This window comes from Ursus americanus, chromosome 28 (genome assembly GCF_024610735.1).
Source record: "Ursus americanus isolate L20-20 chromosome 28, mUrsAme1.1.p, whole genome shotgun sequence".
Classification (NCBI taxonomy): Eukaryota; Metazoa; Chordata; class Mammalia; order Carnivora; family Ursidae; genus Ursus; species Ursus americanus.
This window is the reverse complement of record NC_142154.1, coordinates 38140934-38165515: the sequence shown is the minus strand read 5'-3', so window position 1 is coordinate 38165515 and position 24582 is coordinate 38140934. Positions and strand designations below refer to the sequence as shown.

At 42.4% G+C, this 24582-nt stretch overlaps 1 protein-coding gene across 3 annotated transcripts in view; it reads left to right on the top strand.

Moving 5' to 3' along the window:
• Window positions 1–24582, top strand: part of SNX1 (sorting nexin 1) — a 45820-nt gene that overhangs the window by 8501 nt on the left and 12737 nt on the right. For 2 of the 3 annotated variants that reach the window (XM_087856870.1, XM_045810780.2), the window contains exons 2-13: window positions 4106–4214; window positions 9202–9329; window positions 9844–9910; window positions 14740–14783; window positions 16493–16634; window positions 17348–17426; window positions 17891–17966; window positions 19879–19992; window positions 20182–20275; window positions 21134–21339; window positions 23771–23914; window positions 24497–24577. In XM_087856870.1, the coding sequence (XP_087712996.1) occupies window positions 4106–4214; window positions 9202–9329; window positions 9844–9910; window positions 14740–14783; window positions 16493–16634; window positions 17348–17426; window positions 17891–17966; window positions 19879–19992; window positions 20182–20275; window positions 21134–21339; window positions 23771–23914; window positions 24497–24577 (1284 nt within the window). The other variant, XM_087856872.1, reaches the window with a different exon arrangement.

Here is a 24582-nt window from a genome sequence, read left to right as displayed (position 1 = left end):
GGCTGTTGTTTTGCTTTACTAATATATCACAGACATACTGTTTTCATCATAGAAAATAGTTTCATCTGTTGCCTAGAAATTTAGCTCCCTTTAAATGGATAGTTATGTACTGGCGATTCAGAGATTTTTTAAATATGAATTACAAGCAAAGGTTATTTTTAGTATTGTTTTTGCAACTCAGTATAAGCAGTGTGCCTCTTCCCTTCCCCCAGAATGAGTCCTTCCTGAAATTTAACTGTTGATTTAAAATTAGCTTTTTTGGGACATCTGGGTGGCTTAGTTGCTTAAGCATTTGCCTTTGCCTCAGGTCATGATCCCTGGGTCCTGGGATCAAGTCCCGCATAGGCTTCTTGCTCAGCGGGGAGCCTTCTTCTCCCTGCCTGCCACTCTCCCTGCTTGTCCTCACACGCTCTGTCTCTCTGATAAATAAAAAATAAAAATCTTACAATAAGTTAAAAAATAAAATTAGCTTTTAATTTATTTTTTACTTACTTTTTTTAAGTAGGCACCACACCTAGCATGGAGCCCAACATGGGGCTTAAACTCACAACCCTGAGATCAAGACCTGAAGTGAAGTCCAGTCAGATGCTTAACCAACTGAGCCACCCAGGTGCCCCCAAATCAGCTTTTTAATATAAATTAAAAATACTGATTAAAGATTAGACTTTTAATGTTGGGCAAAACATACGAAATGTGTTATAAAGCCCAGCTAGGTATTTATTTTGATGATAAGCTCTTATTATAGACTCTAGTCTCATGGAAGACTTGTTTTCTATTAACAGTTCTTCATGAATATAGGATACTTAGTCCATTTCTTATATGTAAAAATAGTTCTCAGGGGTGCCTGGGTGGCTCAGTTGGTTGGGTGTCTGCCTTCGGCTCAGGTTATGGCCTCGGGATCCTAGGATTGAGCCCCACATCAGGCTCCCTACTCAGCGGCGAGTCTGCTTCTCCCTCTCCCTCTCCCTCTCCCTCTCCCTCTCCCTCTCCCTCTCCCTCTCCCTCTGTGATCTCTCTTGCTGTCAAATAAAAGTCTTCAAAAAAAAAAGTTCTCAGCTTTTACTGAATCTGATTTTAAGTAAAACTTGAGAATATTATGCCTCGAAGACCAATTATGTGCTGCGTACTTCCCATCCTAAAGAAATAGGCTTAGCTTGTCCAATGCCAATCCAAATTATTCATCTGAAAATAAATTTGGTAAGTCCTAAAATAAAACAGATGTGAAAAGAGATAAAATTGGGGAGGGGTACTATACAGTATGCCCAAGAAAGGGTTATGTAGGAAACTTAGATAAACTTAAGTATACTTATGTAAGGAAAGAGTACATCTAAGTGCTTAGCATAGAAAAATGGGCAAAGGACATTAAGACAAGTCATCAGGGGTTTGAATGGCCAGTAAACATGTGGAAACAAGACTTTCCACCAGTCAACCTGGCAAAGATTTTTTTAAAAGAAAGAATTCAGGGTACCTGGCTGGCTCAGTCAGTAAAGCACATGACTCTTCATCACAGGGTTGTAAATTCAAGCCCCATATTGGGTATAGAGATTACTTAAAAATCTTGAAGAAAAAAGAAAGAGAATGCCTAATGTTGCTGTGGGTGCAGCATTCTTACACATTGGGGGTGGGGGAGTGTAAATTGGTGGTCTTTCTGGAAGTCAGCAGAGGCTTTGAAAATTTTATGTCCAGTAATTCTACTTAAGAATCTATCCCAAGGAAATATTCAGATGTGGACTTATATAGGGATGAACATCATAGGATTATTTGTGATGATAAAAACCTGGAAACTATAAATGTCCATCCTTAGGGAGATGACTGTGTTGTGGTGTACCCATACAGTTGAGAGTTAAATCACTGAAAAAAAGACTCGGAAAGACTCGGATGGTGGGGGTGGTAGGGAACAGAATACAAAGCTTTATACACATAGAAGATTAATTTTGAAAAAGAACTACAGAGGAAAGAACAGAGGAAGAGTAAAGAACGTAATCAGCCTGTCTTCCCCTTTCTGTGAACTCAGCCATGATACTTTGATCTGGGGGATGAAATCCCAGAATATATCTGAGGAGCAGATAATTGTTACCTAGCATACTAGGGAAGCACACGTCTTTGTTTTCATCACAGTTCTAGTCAAGCAACTTTCGTTTTTGTTTAAGATTTATTTATTTATTTATTTATTTATTTATTTATTTATTTATTTATTTATTTAAGAGAGCAAGAGCTCACACAGAGGGAGAGGGAGAAGCAGACTCCCCACTGAGCAAGGAGCCTGATGTGGGGCTCCATCCCAGGACCCTGGGATCATGATTTGAACCTAAGGCAGACGCTTAACCAACTGAACCACCCAGGTGCCCTTCTAGTCAAGCAACTTATGGTTTGGGCTTGAAGGGGCTCTGATAGAAGAAGAAAGACAGGTAGCCATGTTCTAGTAGTCTTTGGAGTGTCCCACCCATCTGGGTCTGTCTCTTCTGATTATTATAAGGAAAGGCAGGCTGCTGTTACCTTAGTCTTTAAACTTCCAAGTTTAGATGATGAAACAAATGGAAAGCTGGCTTTATTCATCTCCATATCACGAGAATGGGTTCTTCTAGGCGTTTTTTTTTTAAATGGCTAAATTATAACCTGTGCCTCTCCCTGGTGAGCCACTAGTGTATTACGTTTGAGATATATATAAAATTAACGTGTCTTGGGTTTTAATCTCTCCTAGATCTCCATTTGGAGATGACTGGTATCAGTGAGAATTGAATTAAATCAGATGGCTTTTTGTGAGATCCCCATACTGTCCAAGAGCACAAGAGTATGTATAGAAAAGAAATGTATGTATGTAAGGTAGTTGGCAATATATGAGGCAAAAGGGAGCTGTGGGTTTTGGTTTTGCCCTATTATTTGTTGTCTTTATCTCTGTAGCAGTTTTGTTGTTGTTGAAGTTATGGAAGCACCTAGAAAACAGGATCACTGTCTCTGAGTTGGTATAACATTTAAGCGTATATATTTAAGTATTAAAATATTTGATTATTCATTAAGCTTTATTAGCATAGAATAGTTTAAGTAGGAGCATCGTTTGTTAATATAAATCCTATGTATTGGTAGCAGTTTCTTTCCATGAGGGTGGCCCCAGTATTAGGATGGAGTTCTTTGCATGGCAAATTCAGAATACCCAACAGATCTGTTATTTTACTTTGTTCTGTTGAGTCAGAAAAGGCTGTTTCTGAGGAACAAACTCCCTCAGATTTGTTAAGGAAATGTTTCATAAAAGATTCCTTAAGTCAGGTTTTTTAACTGATTTGGCCCTGGGGTTTGACTTCAAAACCCTGCAATACCATCCCATGGCTTTTGAAGCCAGATTCCCAGCATTTTGTTCACGTTCTACACAATCCAGCTTTGTTCACTCTGGTACCGGGCTGGGGCCCCACCCGATCCTTGTTTGCGGGTGATCACAGAGCTTTTGATAAAGGCCATCAACTGACTATTTTCACCATGTGCCCACTAGGCTAAGCATGACTGGGTTTTATCCTGCTAGCCTGGCATGGGTGTGGTTGAAAACTGTGTCTGTGTCAGGGATAAAAAGATGACTTATATTTATGTACAGCACTAGATGTAAAGTGTCATAACTTCCTGTGCCTGTTGGGGCCGGTCATATCAACACAACTGCATTTCTGTGAACAGTTTAGCCAAGACAACACAGTAAGCCAGGATCAGAGCTTGAATTCTGCACTGCAGTGCGGTGTCCTAGTCACTACAATGTGCCCCATCAGCATTTGAAAGAATAAAGGTCATCAAGTGAGAAGGAGAAATGCATTTGGACAGGTTCTTTTGAAAATTATCTGTGAGTACACATACCCATGTCAGTATCACGTGCTTTGGGGTAGGGCATTTCAGCAAGGTTATGGTGTTAGAAATTAACTCTGAAATGTAGGAGTTTCTTTTAGCTCTGTGATTACTTGGGCAGCACTTAACATCACTAATGATGATTTGCTGCTTATTGAACTGGCTGAATCATGAGCCTGTCTTCCGCTAAACACCTGTGGGTACAACTGAGATGCATTAAAAGTCACTTTCTATGGTTGTTTTTAACAGTACTGTTTTATTCAGAGTATCTCTTCATTTTCAGAGTAAGCCCCAGTCTCCAAAGAGAATTGCTTCCCTTCCCATCAACACTGGCTCCAAAGAAAATGGGATCCATGAGGAACAAGACCAAGAGCCCCAGGACCTCTTTGCAGGCAAGTATGGACTTAAAACCTATACTAGGAGTCTTCTAAGTCACTGAATTAAACAAGCAGGATGTATATTGAGAACATAATTCTATGGAAGATTACAAACCATGTGGAATGTAGCCCCTGCCATCAAGATTCTGACAGGATTAGGGACTAAGACCTAAACACACAGATAGAGTTAGGCTGCTAAACAATGTAAATGTGGCAAGAAGAATGCTAGAAATACTAAGTCTCAGATATTTGTTTGAGATCAGACTATAGTAGTGTCTTTAGACTTATGACCAAAACTTATAGTAAGAATTGCATTTTGTGTTCATAATCCAGAATACATGCATACTTATATAAAACTGAAACGAAAATTTTATTAAGTGACTTGCCTGTACTACTTTCAATACGATCTCAAATGTCCTATTTTTCTCCATTTTTTTGATGCTATTTGCAACCAGTCGAATTGATTTCACAGTTCACCAATGAGCCATGTCCTGCAGTTTGAAAAAGACTATAGGAGTGGGATTTCTTAACCTTGGCACTATTAACATTTTGGGCCCAGTAATTTTTTGTGGAGACGGCCTCCTTGTTCTCAACAGGGGGTGATTTTGCACCCCAGAAGACACTTGGCAATGGTGAAAGACATTTTTTGGTTGTCACGCCTGGGAGTGCTATTGGTATCTGGTGGATAGAGGCTATAAACGCTGCTAAACACCCTGCAGTGCACAAGACAGCCCCTCACAAAAAAGAATTCTCCAGCTCAAAATGTCCGTGGTGCCCATATTGAGAAACTGGTCTAAAGTGCCCTTGGAAGACTTCCCGGAAGAAGAAGGATTTATGTAGGAGAAAAGGAGAAAGGGTACAAATGGTTGGGCAGGGAATACAAGGTACATTTGAGGGCCAGTCAGTAAGCTTGGTGGGCCAGAGCAGGGAGTTCTTAGAGAAACCATAGAAGATAAGACTTGAGATGTAGTTTAGGAGGATTTTAGACATCAGTAATAATTACATTTTGAATTTTCATCCTACTGTCGACTAAGAACCATTGGCAGTTTTGAATAAAGAAAGTGATATGGGTAATGTTTTAAGAAGACTGATCTAGTGGAATTATATAAAATGGATAGCAGTGGAGAAAAACTGGGTTCTTCAGAAGGCGATCACAAATTTGTTCAAGAATGAAATGGCAAAGACCAAAAATAAGATGATGTAAATGGGAAGGGAAAAGTGAAAACTTTTCAAAAGAAAAATCAACAGGGCACCTGGGTGGCTCAGTCCATTAAGTGTCTGCCTTCAGCTCAGGTCATAATTACAGGATCCTGGGATCAAGCCCTGCGCTGGGCTCCCTGGTCAGCAGGGAGCCTGCTTCTCCCTCTCCCCCTGCCTGCCGGTCACCTTGCTTGTGCGCTCATGTGCTCGCTCCCTCTCTGTGTCAAATAAATAAAATCTTTAAAAAAAAAAAAAAGAAGGAAAAGAAAAATCAATAAAATTCAGTGTTGGTGATTGGATATAATAGACATCCAAAAATGGGGATTTAAGACAGAATCAAAGGTTTTAAGTCCGAGGATTAAAAAGAAAATGGTACCGTTTTGAGAAATGTATTCTAAAAGAAGAAACTGGGGGTATCTGGATGGCTCAGTTGGTTAAGCGTCTGACTCTTGATCTCAGCTCAGGTCTTGATCTCAGGGTCCTGAGTTCCATGCTGGTGGCCGGGGAGCGGTGGGTCTGGTGCTACTTAAATAAATAAATAAAGGGGTGCTTGGGTGGCTCAGTGGGTTAAGCCTCTGCCTTTGGTTCCAGTCATAATCCTGGAGTCCCGGGATCAAGCCTTGCATGGGCTCCCTGCTCAGTGGGGAGTCTGCTTCTTCCTCTCACTCTGCTCCTCCCCAGCCCCCTGCTTGTGCATGCACTGTCTCCCTCCCTCCCTCCCTCTCCTTCGCAAATAAATAAATAAATAAAATCCTTTTTTTTTTTTTTTAAAGATTTATATATTTATTTATTTGACAGAGGTAGAGACAGCCAGCGAGAGAGGGAACACAAGCAGAGGGAGTGGGAGAGGAAGAAGCAGGCTCATAGCGGAGGAGCCTGAGTGGGGCTCGATGCCGTAACGCCAGGATCACGCCCTGAGCCGAAGGCAGACGCCCAATGACTGCGCCACCCAGGCGCCCCAAATAAAATTTTTTTTTTTTTAAATTCTCTCCCTTTCCCTTTGTCCCTCCCGCTGCTTGCCCACACATGTGCACTCTTTCTGTCTCTCCAAATACTAAATAAATAAATCTTAGAAAGGAATGCCTATGATGAGACATTTAATTTAGGACTTGAGTAGCTTCTCAGATGTTTTATTTTTTTATTTTTTATTTTTTTTAAGATTTTATTTATTCAACAGAGAGGCAGCGAAAGAGGGAACACAAGCAGGGGAGTGGGAGAGAGAGAAGCAGGCTTCCCACTGAGCAGGGAGCCCAATGTAGGGCTCAGTCCTAGAACGCTGGGATCGTGACCTGAGCCAAAGGCAGACACTTAACGACTGAGCCATCCAGGCACCCCTCTCAGATGTTTTAGATATCAGTTGTGGAAATTTAAATGTTTGGGTTTTATTTTCCACATGATTAGTTCAGTGATGGAGCCCAAAGGCTTTTTCTATTACTCTTATCAAGAGTACAAGAAAAAAAGCCACTTTTTAATTTAAGTTTTGGCATCTTTGTCACATGAATGTCAGTAGAAAATGCACAGTTCTTCAAAAGGCTTTTGGAAGCACTTAGTAAGTCAAAGGTTTTAAATGAGAAGTATCTCCTGTTTCATTTCCAAACCCATTTATTAACTTAATTATTTACTTAGGGCCTGCATAATCTGAATATCTTCAGCATAATTCAGCTGACTGTTTGCTCCAAAGAATCCTACCATCCTGAGATGTTTATTATGTGTACTTTTTTTTTTTTAATTTTGTACTCCCACACCACGGTCAGATTATCTTACCACCTCTTTTTTTTTTTTTTTAAAGGATTTTATTTATTTATTTGACAGAGAGACAGCCAGCGAGAGAGGGAGCACAAGCAGGGGGTGTGGGAGAGGAAGAAGCAGGCTCCCAGCAGAGCAGGGAGCTCAATGCGGGGCTCGATCCCAGGACCCTGGGATCACGCCCTGAGCCGAAGGCAGATGCTTAATGACTGAACCACCCAGGCGCCCCTCTTCTTTTTCTGATAGGGACCAGGTTCCAACAGTGTGGCAACCACGTTTGTAGACATGATTCACATTTAATGATTAGAACATTGATCTAGGACTTAGTCATGCCTTATAGACCCACATCTCTGGTTTCATTTTAGTTCCAAATGAAAGTCTAGAAAAGAAAAAAGGAGCACCTGGGTGGCTCAGTTGGTTAAGCATCTGACTTTGGTTCAGGTCGTGATCTTGGGGTCCTGGGATTGAGCGCCATGTCAGGCTCCCCCCTCAGCAGGGAGTCTGCTTGTCCCTCTCCCTCTTCCTTTGCCCCACCCCCTGCTCATGCTCTCTCTGTCTCTCTCTCAAACAGATAAATAAAATCTTTTAAAAAAATAAGAAAAAAATAGCTTTCTTTGAATTCCCTAGGACTAAAATTGAATACCTACTGATCAGGCCAAACCCAAATAGATATTTATATTTTTGTTTATTAAAGAAGAAAAAAAAAGTCTTTGCTGTTTAAGTTTTGAGCTTCTAACATTGCTCCAAGTTGAAAGTGCATTCTTTTTATTAGTCAAAAAAAAAAAATTGTCTGAAAATGGTGCCTAATGCTCTTTTAAAAACCCCTCTCTAGGGCACTTATGGATTGAGTTTTCTGCTCAACTGAGATTTTCCCAGATAGACAGAGGTGGCTCTTAAGCACCATTTTCTTAAAACTATTTTTATTAGAAAGATTTTCAGATATTACAACATCTTTTTATCCCCTTTGGACAGCACGTATCAAACATAATCTTTGGGGCACTTGGGGAGGGTCAGTTGATTATGCATCTGCCTTTGGCTCAGGTCATGATCCCAGGGTCTTGGGCTCAAGTCCTGCATCAGGCTCCGTGCTCAGTGGGGAGCCTGCTTCTCCCTCTTCCTCTGCTCCTCCCCCTGCTTGTGCTTTCTCTCTCTCTTTTTTTCTCTGTGTCAAAAAATAAAATCTTTAAAACAACAACAACAACAACACAACCTTTGCAAGATGATCTAAAGCTATAATTGTAAACAGTTATTAAACTGTGCTAAAACAACTTCGCCATCCTCAGGTGTGGCTAATAGTGCCTTTTCCCAAGTGTTACTGTGTTTGTATATTGGGTCTATTTTTTCTAGCTTACCAGTTTTCCTGACTTCCTTTGATGTCATTTTTTTGCTATCAATATTCCTGCCTCTAGCCAAACTTATTCTTCTTTTCCAAACAACTATAATAGAAATAAATAGTTTATATAAGATTTTAAAGGAATATTCCCAAGAGTAAGATAAATTGGTACACTGACTTTGTAGTCTTTTTGCTTAATACCTGGTTTTTGCTAAATTTTAGGTAGGAGAGGATAGCCAAGTAGTTGTATTTGGAAATGGGAGAGATTGTTGCATCAAGCCTGTGCTAGAAGAACACTTCCCAGGGCACCTGGGTGGCTCAGTTGGTTAAGCGTCTGCCTTCAGCTCAGGTCATGATCCCAGGGTCCTGGGATCAAGCCCTGTTTCGGGCTCCCTGCTCAGCGGGGAACTGCTTTTTCCTCTGCTGCTCCCCCTGCTTGTGTGCTCTTTCTCCATCAAATAATAAATAAAATCTTAAAAAAAAAAAAAGAAAAAACTTCCCTTACCACCTTCCCTTTTTATCCATGTAAAAATTTCTTACTTTCTTACTTTCTCTTGGTCTGTTCACTTGGATCAGATTTCTACACTCTTGCTCTCAGTTTGAAAACATGTTAAGTATTGAGAGTGGTTGCTATTGTTTTTGTCTCTTAAGCCTATAGAATTGAAATTTAGCCATGAAAGACCTATTATTGATCTTTATTATAGAATATCAACTTTTTTTTAGATGCTACAGTGGAGCTCTCCCTGGACAGCACACAAAATAATCAGAAGAAGGTGCCGGCCAAAACGCTCATTTCTCCTCCGCCACAGGAAGCTACAAATTCTTCTAAGTCCCAGCCAAGCTATGAAGAGGTGAGAATTTGTGCCTTTGGTCTTGTTTCTTTTGGATTTTTAGGACTGTGCTGCCAGTCTAAAGTTCAGTTGAGTATGAACCTTGAGAAAATATTTACGACTCTTAAGAAGACCTTTATGGTTAATGGACAGCCAGAATCCAGTACCTCTTTCTTGGGCAGAATATCTGTCACCCAAAGGATAGCACAGAGGCTTTCAATGAACACCAATGATACTTAGTGTCTGAAGCTCCCGCATTCAAGAGTATAGTCTTTCTTCATTCCCTCCTTAGACCAACAGAGGCAAGTCTTGCAAAATCTAGTAATTATGCATTATGATCAAAATAACGTTTTAAGCAAATAGTTGTAACAAAGACATTTGAGCAGGCTTAAAATTGTGGGGAAGGGACAGAGCTGAACACTGATGTATAGAAGGATATAGCTTGATGTTGTTACATTGATACAAAGTAGATGCAGGGTAAAATTAATAGCCTTTTTTGTGTATTAACTCTCATGGTCTGTCTTCTCTTTAACAGCTAGAGGAAGAAGAACAGGAAGACCAATTTGATTTGACAGTCGGTATAACTGATCCTGAAAAGATAGGTGAGTGTACTTGGGACTCCTTCTGATGTTAAGATGTGGCCAAGAAAAGCATAACTAGCTAATTTCTAAACAGTTATCTCTAGAACTGAATTAGTCAACAGGAAGTGCTTCATCATTATCTTTCCTGTTATACCCTATTATACCCCTTGCTATGCTTCTAAGGCCAGAAATAGCAGTTACCTGGTACTTTATTAGGCTTTTCTTTGCTTTTGGGGGAAAAAAATCAGAGATATTAAATACTATTAGAATCCTTAAAAGTTTTTTTTTTTTAATTTTTATTTATTTTTAGAGAGAGCAAACACGAGCAGGGCGGAGGGGGAGAGGGAGAAAGAGTATCTTAAGCAGACTCCACGCCCAGTGCAGAGCCCGACACGGGGCTCAATCTCATCACCCTGAGAGCATGACCTGAGCCAAAGTCAAGAGTCCGTCTCTTTTTTTTTTTTTTTTTTTAAGATTTTATTTATTTATCTGACAGAGATAGAGACAACCAGAGAGAGAGGGAACACAAGCAGGGGGAGTGGGAGAGGAAGAAGCAGGCTCATAGCAGAGGAGCCTGATGTGGGGCTCGATCCCAGAACGCTGGGATCACGCCCTGAGCCGAAGGCAGATACTTAAGCGCTGTGCCACCCAGGCGCCCCAAGAGTCCGTCTCTTAACCAACTGAGCCACCCAAGGGCCCCAAAGATTTTATTTTTAAGTAATCTCTACACCCAACTTGGGATTTGAACCTACAACTCTGAGATCAAGAGTTACATGTTCCACTGACTGAGCCAGCCAGGCTCCCCAGAATCCTTTTTTAAAAACCCAAACATTGCTTTCTCCCATAGACTTGACGAGATCATTTTACTCCTTTTTTCAAATCATAAATTCCATTTAAGCATCCTAAAACACATGTTCTAAAATTTGAGTGTTCTGAATTTGTTCGGAATTCCCGAACAAATTTCCCCCAATAAATTTGGAATTCTTGTTATGTATCATTTATCACTTGATAGCCTAAAAAATTATGTAAGTCTTCATCTCTCTTTGATAGGTAAAGACTAAAGGACCCAGGATAAATTTTGGTCATATTTGGCGGAAGTTAGATTTTCAGAAAGCACAATGCTTAACTTTGGCCAGAACTTGGATTTTCCGGATAGCTTTCCCATGTTCCAAGCTTGTAAAAGCTATTAATGAGCAGAGACCAGCCGGCCTTGACTTTCCTTGTTCTATATATAGTCCTTGAAAGAAGAGACTTTACAGAGCTTTTCCTCCTAAACAGGGGTGGTGTTTATATGGTTAAGAGGAAAATGTAATTTCCAACCCCTTTTCTGTTCTGAACTAGGAAGAGGAATTTATAAAGTGTGATTAGACTTTATGCCAGAATGGTTTGTCACTGAACTGTTGACTTGACTTTTCCTAGATGGTTGCACTGGTGGGATGTTTATGAGCATCTTACAGTTTTCTCATCCAATAGTAGAGGAGACTGAGGACCAGTAGGTGAAACGCAGCTTTCCTGTCAGGTCACAGTATGGCCCATGGTAGAGCCTGGACCACTAGACTTTGGATTACATGTGCGGGATTATTTTTTGCCTCTCTAATATTTTAAATATTCTGTAAGCACGTTGATTTTTAAGCTAGTTATTACCTGCTGTAAATCCTGGTAGAATAAGAAAAATTGTGAGTAAATAATACTGATTGTTTTAATATCTAAAAATCATGATGTTTAAAAAAATTAAAGTCATAATGCTTAATAAACCAGGTGAAGGAGGGAGTATATTAGTTTCCTAGGGCTTCTGTAATAAAGTACTACAAACAGGGTGGGTTAAAACAACAGGAATATATTTGCTCAGAATTCTGAAATCACGGTGTCAGCAAGGCACTCGGGAACATCGTTCCATGCCTCTCCCCTAGCTTCTGGGAGCCTCAGGCATTCCGTGGCCTATCGATGTATCATTCCAATCTCTGCCTTCATTGTCACAGGGCATTCTCCCTGAGTGCCTTCACATTGTCTTCCCTCTATGTGTGTCTTTCTCTGTGTCCACATTTCTCTTTATAAGGACGCCAGTCACATTGAGTTAGGGCCCTCCCCCTCTGACTTCATTTTTACTTTACTTCTATAAAGACCCTGTTTCCAAATAAGGTCACATTCTGAGATACTGGGGCATTAGGACTTTCAGTATATCTTTTTAGGGGGACAGAATTCAACCCATAACAGTGATTTAAATATCCCATGGATCAGATTTATTGAAATACAAATCACTTAGATGATTAGCTTTCATTCCCTGGCACCATAGTCTAGATTCTGATGCCAAGAAACCAGCTACTTAAAGAATATTCATATTCAAGACCTGATCTTGGGGCACCTGGTTGCTTTAGTCAGTGGAGAATGCAACTCTTGATCTCAGGGTCATGAGTTTGAGCCCCATGTTCGGTATAGAGATTACTTAAAAAAAAAAAAAAAAAAAAGACCTGATCTTTATAACACCACCTTCTCTTTGTGTGGGCTGTTCAACACGTGCTTCTCATTCCTGTACACAATCTAAATAAGAATCCAGGGCACCTGGCTGACTCAGTAGAGCATGCAGCTTTTTTTTTTTTTTTTTTTTTTTTTTTTTATTTGACAGAGAAAGAGACAGCCAGGGAGAGAGGGAACACAAGCAGGGGGAGGGGGAGAGGAAGAAGCAGGCCTCCAGCAGAGGAGCCTGATGTGGGGCTCGATCCCAGAACACCGCGATCACGCCCTGAGCCGAAGGCAGACGCTTAACGACTGTACCACCCAGGCGCCCCGAGCATGCAGCTCTTGATCTTGGGGTCATTAGAGCCCCACATTGGGTGTCGAGATTACTTAAAAATAAAACCTTAAAAACATTAATTAATTGGGGCGCCTGGGTGGTGCAGTTGGTTAAGTGGGCACCTCTTGGTTTCAGCTCAGGTGTGATCTCAGGGTCGTGAGATCGAGCCTGGCATCGCACTGACACGGAGTCTGCTTCAGGTTCACTCTCCCTCTGCCCCTCCCACTCATGCGTGTGCACTTGCTCTCTCTCTCTCGCTGAAATAAGTAAAGAAATCTTTTTAAAAAATTAATTAGGATTTAGGGGCGCCTGGGTGGCACAGCGGTTAAGCGTCTGCCTTCGGCTCAGGGCGTGATCCCAGCATTCTGGGATCGAGCCCCACATCAGGCTCTTCTGCTATGAGCCTGCTTCTTCCTCTCCCACTGCCCCTGCTTGTGTTCCCTCTCTCGCTGGCTGTCTCTCTCTGTTGAATAAATAAAATCTTAAAAAAAATTAAAAAAAAAATTTAATTAGGATTTAATTAGAATCCCATTCCTACTAGGATGTGCTTTTTAGAGCCTTGGTAATTTGTGTATGCCATCTTCAACTTTCTGAAATTATTTAAGAAATTAACAAATTTAAAACTGCTGTATTAGTAGCCCATTTCCATATTTTGTGAACTCTGTATACGTGCAGGTATGTTTTTTCTACTCTTGCCTTAGTAAAAGCAGCTGATATGCTGGCAAATTGAAGATTGTGCTTTGTTCTTAGGTTTTATGTATGTTTGCACTTAGGCTTTCCTTAATTGTAGGCACTAAATTATGGGATAGACCTTTTGGAAATTTGACTATGACCTGTGAATGAATTTTTGAATACTTCCTCTATTAAGTAAATTTAGATTTTTTTTTCGTTTTACAGTGATAAACATTGTCAGTAGTGTTAGGCAATGTAGCGTAAGTGGTTTAGAAGAGAACTAACAGAGGTAATTGATATGTGTAATTTCTAAGGTTTAGCACACCCTTTTGGTAGGATTAGAGAGGTAGATTAGAGAAGACAAGCCCTCTTCCTGTATAATTTCCCAACTTGTCTGTGTACTTTATAAAAGCAGGCATTCCTAGCCATATCATTGAAACCAAGTTGCAGTGTTGGACCCTTCTGATCTGGTACTGTTCCTTCTTCCCTGGGCCCTCTCCCAGGACCAGTTCAGAAGCTTAAGCAGCTAGTAATTGTTGACCTAGGTTTTCCTGTTTAGTGTGGGGAAAGAATCGAGGGGTTGGGAAGAAGGGAACAGAACCAACCCAGAACACCAGATTCTAGCACTGGAGCTTTGTCTGAGTCCAGTGTGTCTTTTCACTGCTCAGGGAGTCAATGGCGCCTTTATGTCCCTAAGTGGTCTAGGTCAGGACACTACCACAGAGAAAAACAATTGCTTGAATCCCAAATTATTTAACAGTCAAAGGCTTTTTCAGAAAAGTAATTCCTCCAGGAAAGAGATTTGTGTGACATCAGGCAGCCAGAGCGTCTTCCTGCCAGGCCCTTTGCTCTGGGTGAACATGCTAGATGAGAGAGGTCAGTGTCCCCCGGCACCAGTGGAGGGGTCTGTGACAGTGTTTCTGAAAGAGCAAACCGAGCCCAGAGCTAGCTTAGGGTAGAACTGCTTGTTTCCTTTTACATCAGTTGCTTCCTTCTCTTCCTCCTGCTTTATACAGCAAGGGAATTGTTTGGTTTTAGACAGATGTGTATAACCAGCCCAAATACTGGCATGGTAACAACCGATGGATTGTCAGTATCCAGTGCTGCTTTGTGGAGGGTATAAATGGAGCCTGGCCTTGGAACAGGGGGCTGACTCTCTTATCTGTCTCAACCCGGGGCCCTGCCAGCATCTGTGGGGACATGATATGTGACACAGAGACCCTAAGGCAAAGTAGGAGATTGTAGGATATATAAAGCTTGGAGATGAAACAAGTATCCCTTCTTATACAGGGCTCCTGTGGCTTATGATTCCTGGTTAAATGTGAGCACGATCAGCACTGCTTTGGTTTACAGAGTAATCCTCTTGTGCTTTCTTGTTCTCCCACAGGGGATGGTATGAATGCCTATGTAGCCTACAAAGTCACAACGCAGGTGAGTCCAAGTGAACCTCCTGGTGACCAGCTTAATAGACTTGGGTGTTTATACCAAGAAGGTCATCATTCAGATTATTTCTGGGTATTTCTTTAGTTTCTTTGCAACATCCTCCTTCAAGTTTACTCAAGATGGAGCAAGCCTGCATCCCTTTGGTAATCTCATCTGAGCCTTTCCACTTTTCTTCCAGAGAGCTAACACTTCAGTGTGAAACTTTGTAAGTTGTATTAAGACATGTGGTATATCTGATATATTCCCATCCCTCTTAGGACTTTGTGGCTTAGAACTAGTTTGGTGGATTGCCCCAAACTATATCACCTGTTTAAAAATCATCAGTTCTTATGAGGTTTCCTGTGTGGAGCTTCTTTTAATACTTTCCCTACGCTTTTACCCCTCGGGTCTGGTCTTCCTTTTTCATGTAACATTAATGCATACAAACCTTACACAATGTTGTATGCAGGTTATGAAGCATAAAAAGTGAAGCCCCGAGCCTACCACCAGTCTTAAGATGAGTACCCTTGAGTCCACCTGCGTGTTTCTCCCTGTCCTATCCCTCGCCTCACACCTTAAGGGCAACCAGTCTCCTGAGTCTCTCATTTCCTTTATAAAGAGTCTTCACATATGTATCTCTAAACAGTATACTGTTTTGGTTTGTTCTTAAGTTTCGTAAAAATGACATCGTGCTGAAAATAGTGCTTTCTTTCCTAGCATTGTTTCTCAGACCGTCCATGCTGTGTGTGGTTCTAGTTAGTGCATTGTGTGATGAGAGCATAACAGACTTCCCCGTTTCCTGTCGTGAATATTTGGCATGTTTCCAGTTTTTGTAATTGTGAACCATGACCTTTCTTGCACATCTCCTAGTAGACACGTAGAAGAGTTTCTCTAAGGTGTATAACCAGGAGTAGTTCCCCTGGCTCATAGATAGAGCAAATGTTGAGGAAAGGGAATACAAACTTTTGTTTTTGGTTTGGAATACAAACTTTTTAAAAGTCTTTATACCAATTTATACCCCCATTGGCGTGTGTAAAAGTTCTCCTTGATATACTTCTTTGCCAACAGTTGGCAAGGACAACCTCCTTAAATTTTGCCTTCCTGGTGAGTATTAAATGATCTGTCATTATGATGTAGGCGTAGTCTTTTTTACCACAAGTCTCCTTTATATTGTCTCACTACTACTTGTTGGCCTGCCACCTGTGAGTTCTAGATTCCGTGACACTTTAGAGGTTAAAGTGTCAACAGTGTGGACATTTCACCTGATTCTCCGCCTTTAGTCTGTCTTTAGTTTTGCTGCTTTAATTCGGGCAGTGAATACCCTTAATAAAGCAGTGCAAGATAAATGGGTTATAGGTGACCATAGATTTCCACTTTAAACTAGACTTCAACATCTGTTTCCTTTTAGAGCAAGGGTTCTTAACCTGGAAGTGCAACTGGATTTGAATTTAATTCATTGCCTTTATAATCCTATATATTTTATGTTACTCGTTTAAAATCATTATTCTGAGAAGGGCTCTGTAGACTCCCAGACAACCAGAGGGGACTGAAGTTCAAAAAATTTAAGAATCTCAATCTTGGAGAAAGTTATTTGCCAGGTGGTTAAAGGACAGGGATCTGGGAAGTAGATTCCTTTCACATCAGCCAGATGACTTTAAAGATACTTACTCATCTTCTGTTTGAAATGAAACTGCCTTGTGTTTTTTTCTGTCCTCAAGACGAGCTTACCAATGTTCAGGAGTAAACAGTTTGCAGTGAAAAGACGATTTAGTGACTTTCTGGGTCTTTATGAGAAGCTTTCAGAGAAACATTCTCAGAATGGCTTTATTGTCCCTCCTCCACCCGAGAAAAGCCTGATAGGTAAGCTGTGTGGTCTTTATTCTGCTTGGATTTTTTTCCTTTGCATTCTTTCTGCAATATACTTTCTAATTAGTATATGAGACTACTATTAACAGTGTGGAATCTTATGGTTAGGGAAGAGATATTTCCAGTGTTTTCCTATAATTTACACGAGGTCTAGAGTAATAGCATGTTTTCACAGTGTAGTCTTTCCTCAGGTGCAGTAGGAGGCTCTGCTTTGAGCTTTCACAGCTCTGTGTGGGGGGGAGGGTATGTTGTGTTCATGTTTGTATTGGGGTTTGTGTGTGTGTTGTGTTCATGTTTGTATTGGTATCAGGAGTCTTAAATGAATTCTATTTCCTCCAGACTGAAATGTACTAGGTTGGGGGGGGGGGGCTCTGAGGAACCTTCTCATTGGCCATCAATTGATGTTTGTTAGTCTATAATCAGAGTCCTATGGCCCCCTTTTAAAAAACATACAATGTTCTGCAAGTCCCAGGGTTTAGAACCTTCAGCACTTTGAGACTAGTTAAAATATGACTCTCATGTAAAGAACCTTTTGTTCGTGCCTCCTTATGACACGGAAGTGTTGAAGTGGCCTTTTGTTGTTTTTTGTAATGCTGTTCTCCTTGCCTTTCCTCTTGTGGGGTTTTTTTTTTTTTTACATGTTTTTTATTTTTTTAATTCTTGATGATTTATTTAAAATTATTTTTACTTTTCAAATTCCATTCCAGGAATGACAAAAGTAAAAGTTGGGAAGGAAGATTCTTCTTCTGCAGAATTTCTTGAAAAACGGAGGGCCGCTCTAGAAAGGTAAGTGCCACGCAGCCATTTTCCTGATGACATAAGAACAGGTGAGAAGCTGAAACTGAGACTGACTCATGAAACATTCACTGAAAGTAGTAGAGGTGAGATTTGAGTGAATTAAAGATTCACACCTCTGTAAGCTCTTTAACCTTTCCTAAGTCTCTGACCTTCCCACCTTAGGAATAGACCATCTTCTTTTCTTTCCTCATCCTGAGTGACCAGACAAGGATATTCCCTTGACAGTCAAATATAAATAGCTCCGAGGCCTCTTTCTGAGCAGTTATTTTTCTTCCCTTTTTAGAAAAGTAAAGACCATGCATTTGAATGTACTTAAGAGCAGTCACACTTAAGGGCCTTATCTGAGGACATCTTTAAGTAATGAAAGATGTTGTACCCTTGCCTACACTGTATGACACCCAAAACCTTCTGAGGCCAGGTTGACTAGCCAGATAACTGCTTATACCTTGTAGGTACCTTCAGAGGATTGTGAATCATCCTACCATGTTACAGGACCCTGATGTCAGGGAGTTCTTGGAAAAAGAAGAGGTTAGTATTATTCAAACTGAATTTCATAATTTCTGTCTGCCTCTAGTGAAATGAAACTAGTACATTCAACAAACATTTGAGCCCTTTACATTTAGCTTAGTACGAGACTGTATCCTAATTTGTAAGCCCTCAAGAATGACAGGTATTTTTCAGCCTTTGAAATAAAAGAAATTCTGCCTGTAGTCAAAAGCAGCTGGTTTTAGAGGTCAGACTGCAGCCTGGTTTTATCTTAATGGAACAACACAACTATCTGTTTGACAAGTCCTTTTCATGTATTTCATAAGTTACTTGCTTGGCTCAAATTGAATGCTTATTTTGTGCCAAGAGCTGAGGGGCGTTGGTTCAAAACCAGTTACCACAGACCACAGAACTGCCATGTAGCAAAAGTGTTGATTCAAGTAGATAGTCTTTTTTTACAGGCTGTGCATAGGCTATTCATGATTGTGAAAAATTGGAGATGGCCCAATTGCTAACAATTGAAGAAGTAAGTGAAATATAGCAATACAACAAATACTTTATTCTTATCATGAGCAGAAAGTATACAAAAGTGTTTATATATGTTTATTGGAAATATGCATTTAAAGAATTACATGGGGTGCCTGGCTGGCTTAGTTGGTAGAGCACGTGACTCTTGATCTCAGGATCGTGAGTTCCAGCCCCACGTTGGGTGTAGAGCTTACCTAAAAAAAAGAATTTATGGAAAGTGAAACTTGAACAGCATGTATATAGAGCTATGGGAACATGTTAGTCATTAAGGATCAAAAGAAACACTGGAATAAAACAATGTTGTTCACCAAAAAAAAAAAAAAAAAACTAGCAGGAGGTAAGTGACAGGGTAGGACTATCATTTTGTATTTGTTTTTTCAATTCGTTTTTACTTTTAAATTTTTATTTGCATACAGTATGCATTACTCTCATGAAGAAAACGGTACTAAGTATATGGGGTTTTTTCCCCCCAAAATGAAAATTTTTAATTACAATTTCTTTACTTAATGCAGAAATCTTTTCATTCCTCTGGGATTCCTGTATCTATTTTTCTTTTTTAGCCCCTCATCCCCACTTCATACCCCTAAAACAGGGTTTGTCTGCATCAGCACTTTTGACACTTTGGGCTGGATCATTCTTTGTTCCAGAGAGCTGCCCTGTGCCCTGGCCTCTATCCACTAGACACCGGTAGCACCCCTCCCCAGTTTGAACAACCAGAATTATCTCCAGCCATGGCCAGATATCCCCTAGGGGGCAAAATGGCCCCAAGTTGAAAATTACTGCCCTAACAGTCCTGACCACTAGAATCTTCGTTCTTCAGCCTGGTGTACTAGATTTACTGTAGATCCTTTAGCATCCCTTCCATACCTTAGGAGAGTGGTAAGACTGAACCAACCAAATTGTTTCTAAATGTTGGGCGTGCTTGGCTTAGCAAGATCATCCCTAAAAGTGACCTCAATCTGAATAAATAATGCTCCTGTCCTTAGACCTTTGTTCACTGAGGAAAATCCAGATGGAATCGCAGCACAGCTTCAGAGTTTCTCAAGGCCTATGTCCAGCTGCGTGCAGGGTATGCTAATCCAAAGGGTCTTTCAGCAAAAGCATGTTTGATATCTAAGCAGTTCATGCTTAGGATGGCAGACAGTCTCAACGCGAGACCATCTGGCCGCAATCGTACTCTCATTTGTTTCTGCACACTATATCAGAAGCTGAAAATTTTGCTAATTCTGTTCAACATAGTCCTTTAATTTTTTTCTTTCTGTACGTGCTGGTTATAGATGTGTCTAACTGCCTTTGAAAACAACAATCTACAGTTCATATAATTTGTTTGGCAAGTTTTGGGCATACCATCTGATGGATACTAATTCTTCTGAACCTAAAATAGGGGCAGCAGATAACATGCCATCCCGCCTTCTTGGTCTTGTAGCTGCCACGCGCCGTGGGTACCCAGACATTGAGTAGCGCTGGTCTCCTCAAGATGTTCAACAAAGCCACAGATGCCGTCAGTAAAATGACCATCAAGATGAATGAGTCAGACATTGTGAGTAGCCCTGTGCATCTCAGCTCCCCTGCTCCCTCAGTCTTATGGGTCAGAAGCCCTAAGGAATCCTGAATTTCTCAGAGACTTTTAAGATAATTCAGTCCGTTTTTTAAAAAACTGCTAAGAAAATGCTGTGCTGGATGCCTGTATGAGTCCCCTCCGTTAAAGATCTGGGCTTGTGTGTTTCAGTGGTTTGAGGAGAAGCTCCAGGAGGTGGAGTGTGAAGAGCAGCGCTTACGGAAACTGCATGCTGTCGTAGAAACGCTAGTCAACCATAGGAAAGGTAACAACCTTGGAAATGCACTTGGAGCTGGGGGGAATTGATGTCTCCAGTGAGCTGGAGGTGGGAGGGCATCCTGTTCCCAAGCCTGTCGGCCATTCAAATTGAAATTCTCAGCCCATCTAGTCCTTGATATTCTCATCAAAAAGGTATTCCCTGCACGTCCTACCTCAGCCACTGTGAACATTGTACTTTCTATCTGGGAAGGGTGCAGGGAAGCCGTCCCACCTCCAGCCTCACCTGGAACATGGACTCAAGTTGGTATGATGTGAATTAGTGGCTTATATCCAAAGTGATGTCACACACTTTAGCTGCATGATCAAATGGGCAATATGTAAATTAACAGAAACCACGTATGTCTCCTAACCTTTGCCTAAGAGCTACTAAAATTTGCCAAGTTTGAATGCTTTCCTTCTCTGCGTTAAACATGGTATAATCAGAAATCGGAACAGGCAGAAAACCGTTAGAATGAAGGCAATGTAAGGGTTGGCAAAATAGGCCTGGCCCATGGGCCACATCTGGCCCTCGGCCTATTGCTATGAGCTAAGAATAGTTTTTACATTTTTAAAGCAAAGAGTGAAAAAAGAGAGAAAGTAAGACCATATGTGGTCCACAAAGCTTCAGTCATCTGGCCCTTCACAGAAAGCGTTTGTCCTGCTCTAGAACATGAAAGACTATGTAGTGTGCACATACATTCACTCTCTTTCATGCAGACAGACTACTAACAATGTAAGTGGCTGGGTTGCAGAGCCCCCCATGGTTCGATATGCAGAGGGCAGCTCTGCTAAGGCATGCCATGCAGTGCCAGCTGACTTGTCCCTTTTCCTTGTGAGATCAGAGGTCTCTGCTGTCTTCTTCCAGAGCTAGCGCTGAACACAGCCCAGTTTGCAAAGAGTCTAGCCATGCTTGGGAGCTCTGAGGACAACACAGCATTGTCACGGGCACTCTCCCAGCTGGCTGAGGTGGAAGAAAAAATTGAGCAGCTCCACCAGGAACAAGCCAACAATGACTTCTTCCTCCTTGCTGAGCTCCTGAGTGACTACATTCGTCTCCTGGCCATAGTCCGCGTAAGCTTCTGTTCCCTCTTTCCTCCCTCCCCTTCATTTAATCCGTCTTTCTTTTGCTTTTCCCCTTCCCAAGAAACTTCCATCCATTATAGCTAAAAATAGTGTATCTTTTTTTTTACTCTCGAGAAAGAAGTTATTTTGTGAACCAAAAAATCCGTTTAACTGTTAGCTAGTTATCACGAAGTCATTTTGAGGCCTACAGCCAGTTTTTAAAAGGCATTTGGAGAAAAGACTACTCTTGAAATTTCAAGTAGGCCCCTGCTTATTGTTGAAGCTGGACAGTGCTCCTTTCTTCAAACAAGGCTTATTACAGACCTGCTGTCTTGGCCCCCTGGAGCAGTGACTTCCTCAGTCCTTTGGTCTTTGCCTCCTTAACAGTAAGCAATGGCTTTGCCCTGGTAAGAGCTCTTGCTGGCTTCCACTTGTCCCTCTAATGTGGGCAGTCAGGTAACTACACGGAACCGGCTTGGCCTTGCATGGAGGAGTGTGGCCAGGGGGCTGAGAGAGCTTGTCACCAGAGCCCTTTGTGTGCTGTGCTGACCACACTGGTAACAACACTGCAGCCTGCCTCTCAGGTCAAGCACCTCATCTCTTCTCTCTGGTTTCCCATGACCTTTTAGAGCGGCCAAGGAAGCTTCACTGGGAGTGGTATTAGCTCTCGCATGGCCTCCCTGTGATAGAGGAAAGAGCCAAGAGGCATCCTGGCGTCTGCCTTTATAAGGCCTGAGTCAGCCCCTGAACCAGCTTGGGACCAGGATGAGCCTCTGAGTTGGAACAGAGCCACCCTCACTCCCCATCTCCAGCATCTCCCCCACCAGGGAGCTCCTGTGTTGTCAAGAACGGATCTGCTCCCAGGGCTCTCATTTCCTCCATGGTAGAGTTGCTCAATATAGCCTGTGAGGTTGCTCATTGTCCTCTCCCTCAGCTGTTTGGTTTGCTGCTAACTCCAGACTGATAAGAAGCTGGAAAAATAACCTGCTTTGGAATTCGTAGAACTGGTCAGACTACGAAGACTGGATCATCACCTCAGGGAAGGGCCCTCTCTGGAGAAGTTTTCAGAGCGGGGCTTTGTTTGGAGTCTCAGGAGAGCATAGCTCTTGGATGTGACCCCTCCCCCCAGGCTGGGTGAGCCCCTGTGGACAGCGATGAGAGAGGCCCAGCCTAGAGCTCCGTGCAGGGGCTGGGGCAGCATGCCTGCGTGCAGAACTGCGAGCTGGGCTTCTCTCAACACCTGTCACCTGTCATAATCATGAGCTGGCGGTGGGATTGAGGAGATGAGCAAATACTTCTTTTCTGCTTTTCCCTGAACCTGGAGCTGCACCGCTCTTAATCCAAGGGGTTAGGCTTGAGGCTTACCGTGGATACAAAGTTACCCTTTACCTGTCCTTTGACATTGAGCTGCTAGGAAATTTCAAGTGAGCACAACTGACAGTCAATGCTGGGAAAGGTGAATGTGGTGGTATTTTGCTCCCTAAAGTTCAAACTTTGGCAAAGGCCTGCACTAAGGAGACCTAGAAAACATCCAGGGAACTTCTGCAGCGAGGGAGAGCAAATGGAACAGGGCTGGAAGGCTGACCCCGGGTACAGATCTCTCATCCAGGCCACCTCTTGAAGCCAGTGGGGGTGGTGGATGGTGTGGTTAGGCCAACAGCTCTCTGGAAATGTGATCAAGGGGCTGGAATCAGGGCAAACCAGCAGGTGGGCCTTGGGGAGCTTCTTGTGAGCCTTGATAGCCTTCCACAGCTGAATGTATAGATAAGATGGAAGCCGTGTGTCCCGTGGTAGCTCCAGGTATTTATTTGAAGATGTGTTAAGCTAACTCTGTATACTGTTTGGTGTTAACGGTTGCTTCCTTAGACTGGCCTTCCCTGGTGTATCTTCCAGGCTCAGCTAGGTCTCCAGCTCTGTTATGTTGTTATAGGTTCCCTGCATGTTTTCTCTGTACTCTGCATATGTGTAATTATTTATTGGTAATTATTAATATAATGTCAGCCTTTTCTGTTAGGTTATAAGCTCCATTAAAAGCAGAACCACGTTTCTTTCCTCACTGTCGTCTTAGTTCTTGGCACATGGCAGGAGCTCAGGAAAAGTGTGTAGACCCGTGGACTACTCTGACGGAGGCAGCTCAGAAGCCACAGTACTGGGCATTGGCCTCAGGCCACCTGCTGTGCTCCGAGCCATCCAGCCTTGGGAGCAGCATGAAGTAGCATGGCACTGGCCTCCTGGAGGCTGGGAGAGGAGTCTTAGCCAAGCTTGTGCATTTTGATGTGAAGCTTCCAGCTGGGCACTAACATGTGGCTGCAGAACCTGCCCTTGCTCGGTCCTTCTCTAGCACAGCTGCTGGGAGAGAGCCCCCCTGCCCCCATCCCGCCCTAGGCAGAGCCAGTGGAGCTCCTGAAGAGCTGGTTGTGCTCTTCCCCCACCGCCACAGGCTGCCTTCGACCAGCGCATGAAGACGTGGCAGCGCTGGCAGGACGCTCAGGCTACGCTGCAGAAGAAGCGGGAGGCGGAGGCTCGGCTGCTTTGGGCCAACAAGCCTGACAAACTGCAGCAGGCCAAGGACGAGATCTTTGAGGTGAGCCCCCGCCAAGGCAGACCTGTCGGGGTATTCGACTGGCTCCTGAATGAGCCCAGGTCCGATCCCACCCAGGTGCTCGAAACCCCACAGCAGGCCAGAGAGCTGTTTGAGTCTAAAGGACAGTGGCTGCTGGGGAAGCCTCGGAGGAGTCCAGGCTTGCCTTGAGGCCTGACACTTTTCCTCTTTTCCCATTCCACCCAGACTTGTCACATCAGAATCTCTGCAGGAGAGGTCCTGGGTGGGTCTTCAAAAAACTCCATGGTGATTCAGATAGGCCCCTCTGGTGAGAACTAAATTCAGTTCTCTGGAACTCCCAGCTCTGCTGGTGGGTTCCTAAACCAGAGGCTATGGAGTGCCAGAACTTTCTTAGAGATCAGGCCTGGCCTGGGGCACACAGTACCTCTTTTCCAGCCAGATGGCCTTACACACTGAATCCCATATGGTTTCTCCTCTTACCCAGAGGGACAAACAGACATAATGACCAATTCAGGTCTCATGTGTAGAATGGCTGTCCAGAGGTAAAGATTCAGTAATGGTACCATAATATTAAGTGATCCTTTCTTTCCCCTTTCTTCCCAGTGGGAGTCTCGGGTGACTCAGTATGAAAGGGACTTTGAAAGGATTTCAACCGTGGTCCGAAAAGAAGTGATACGGTTTGAGGTGAG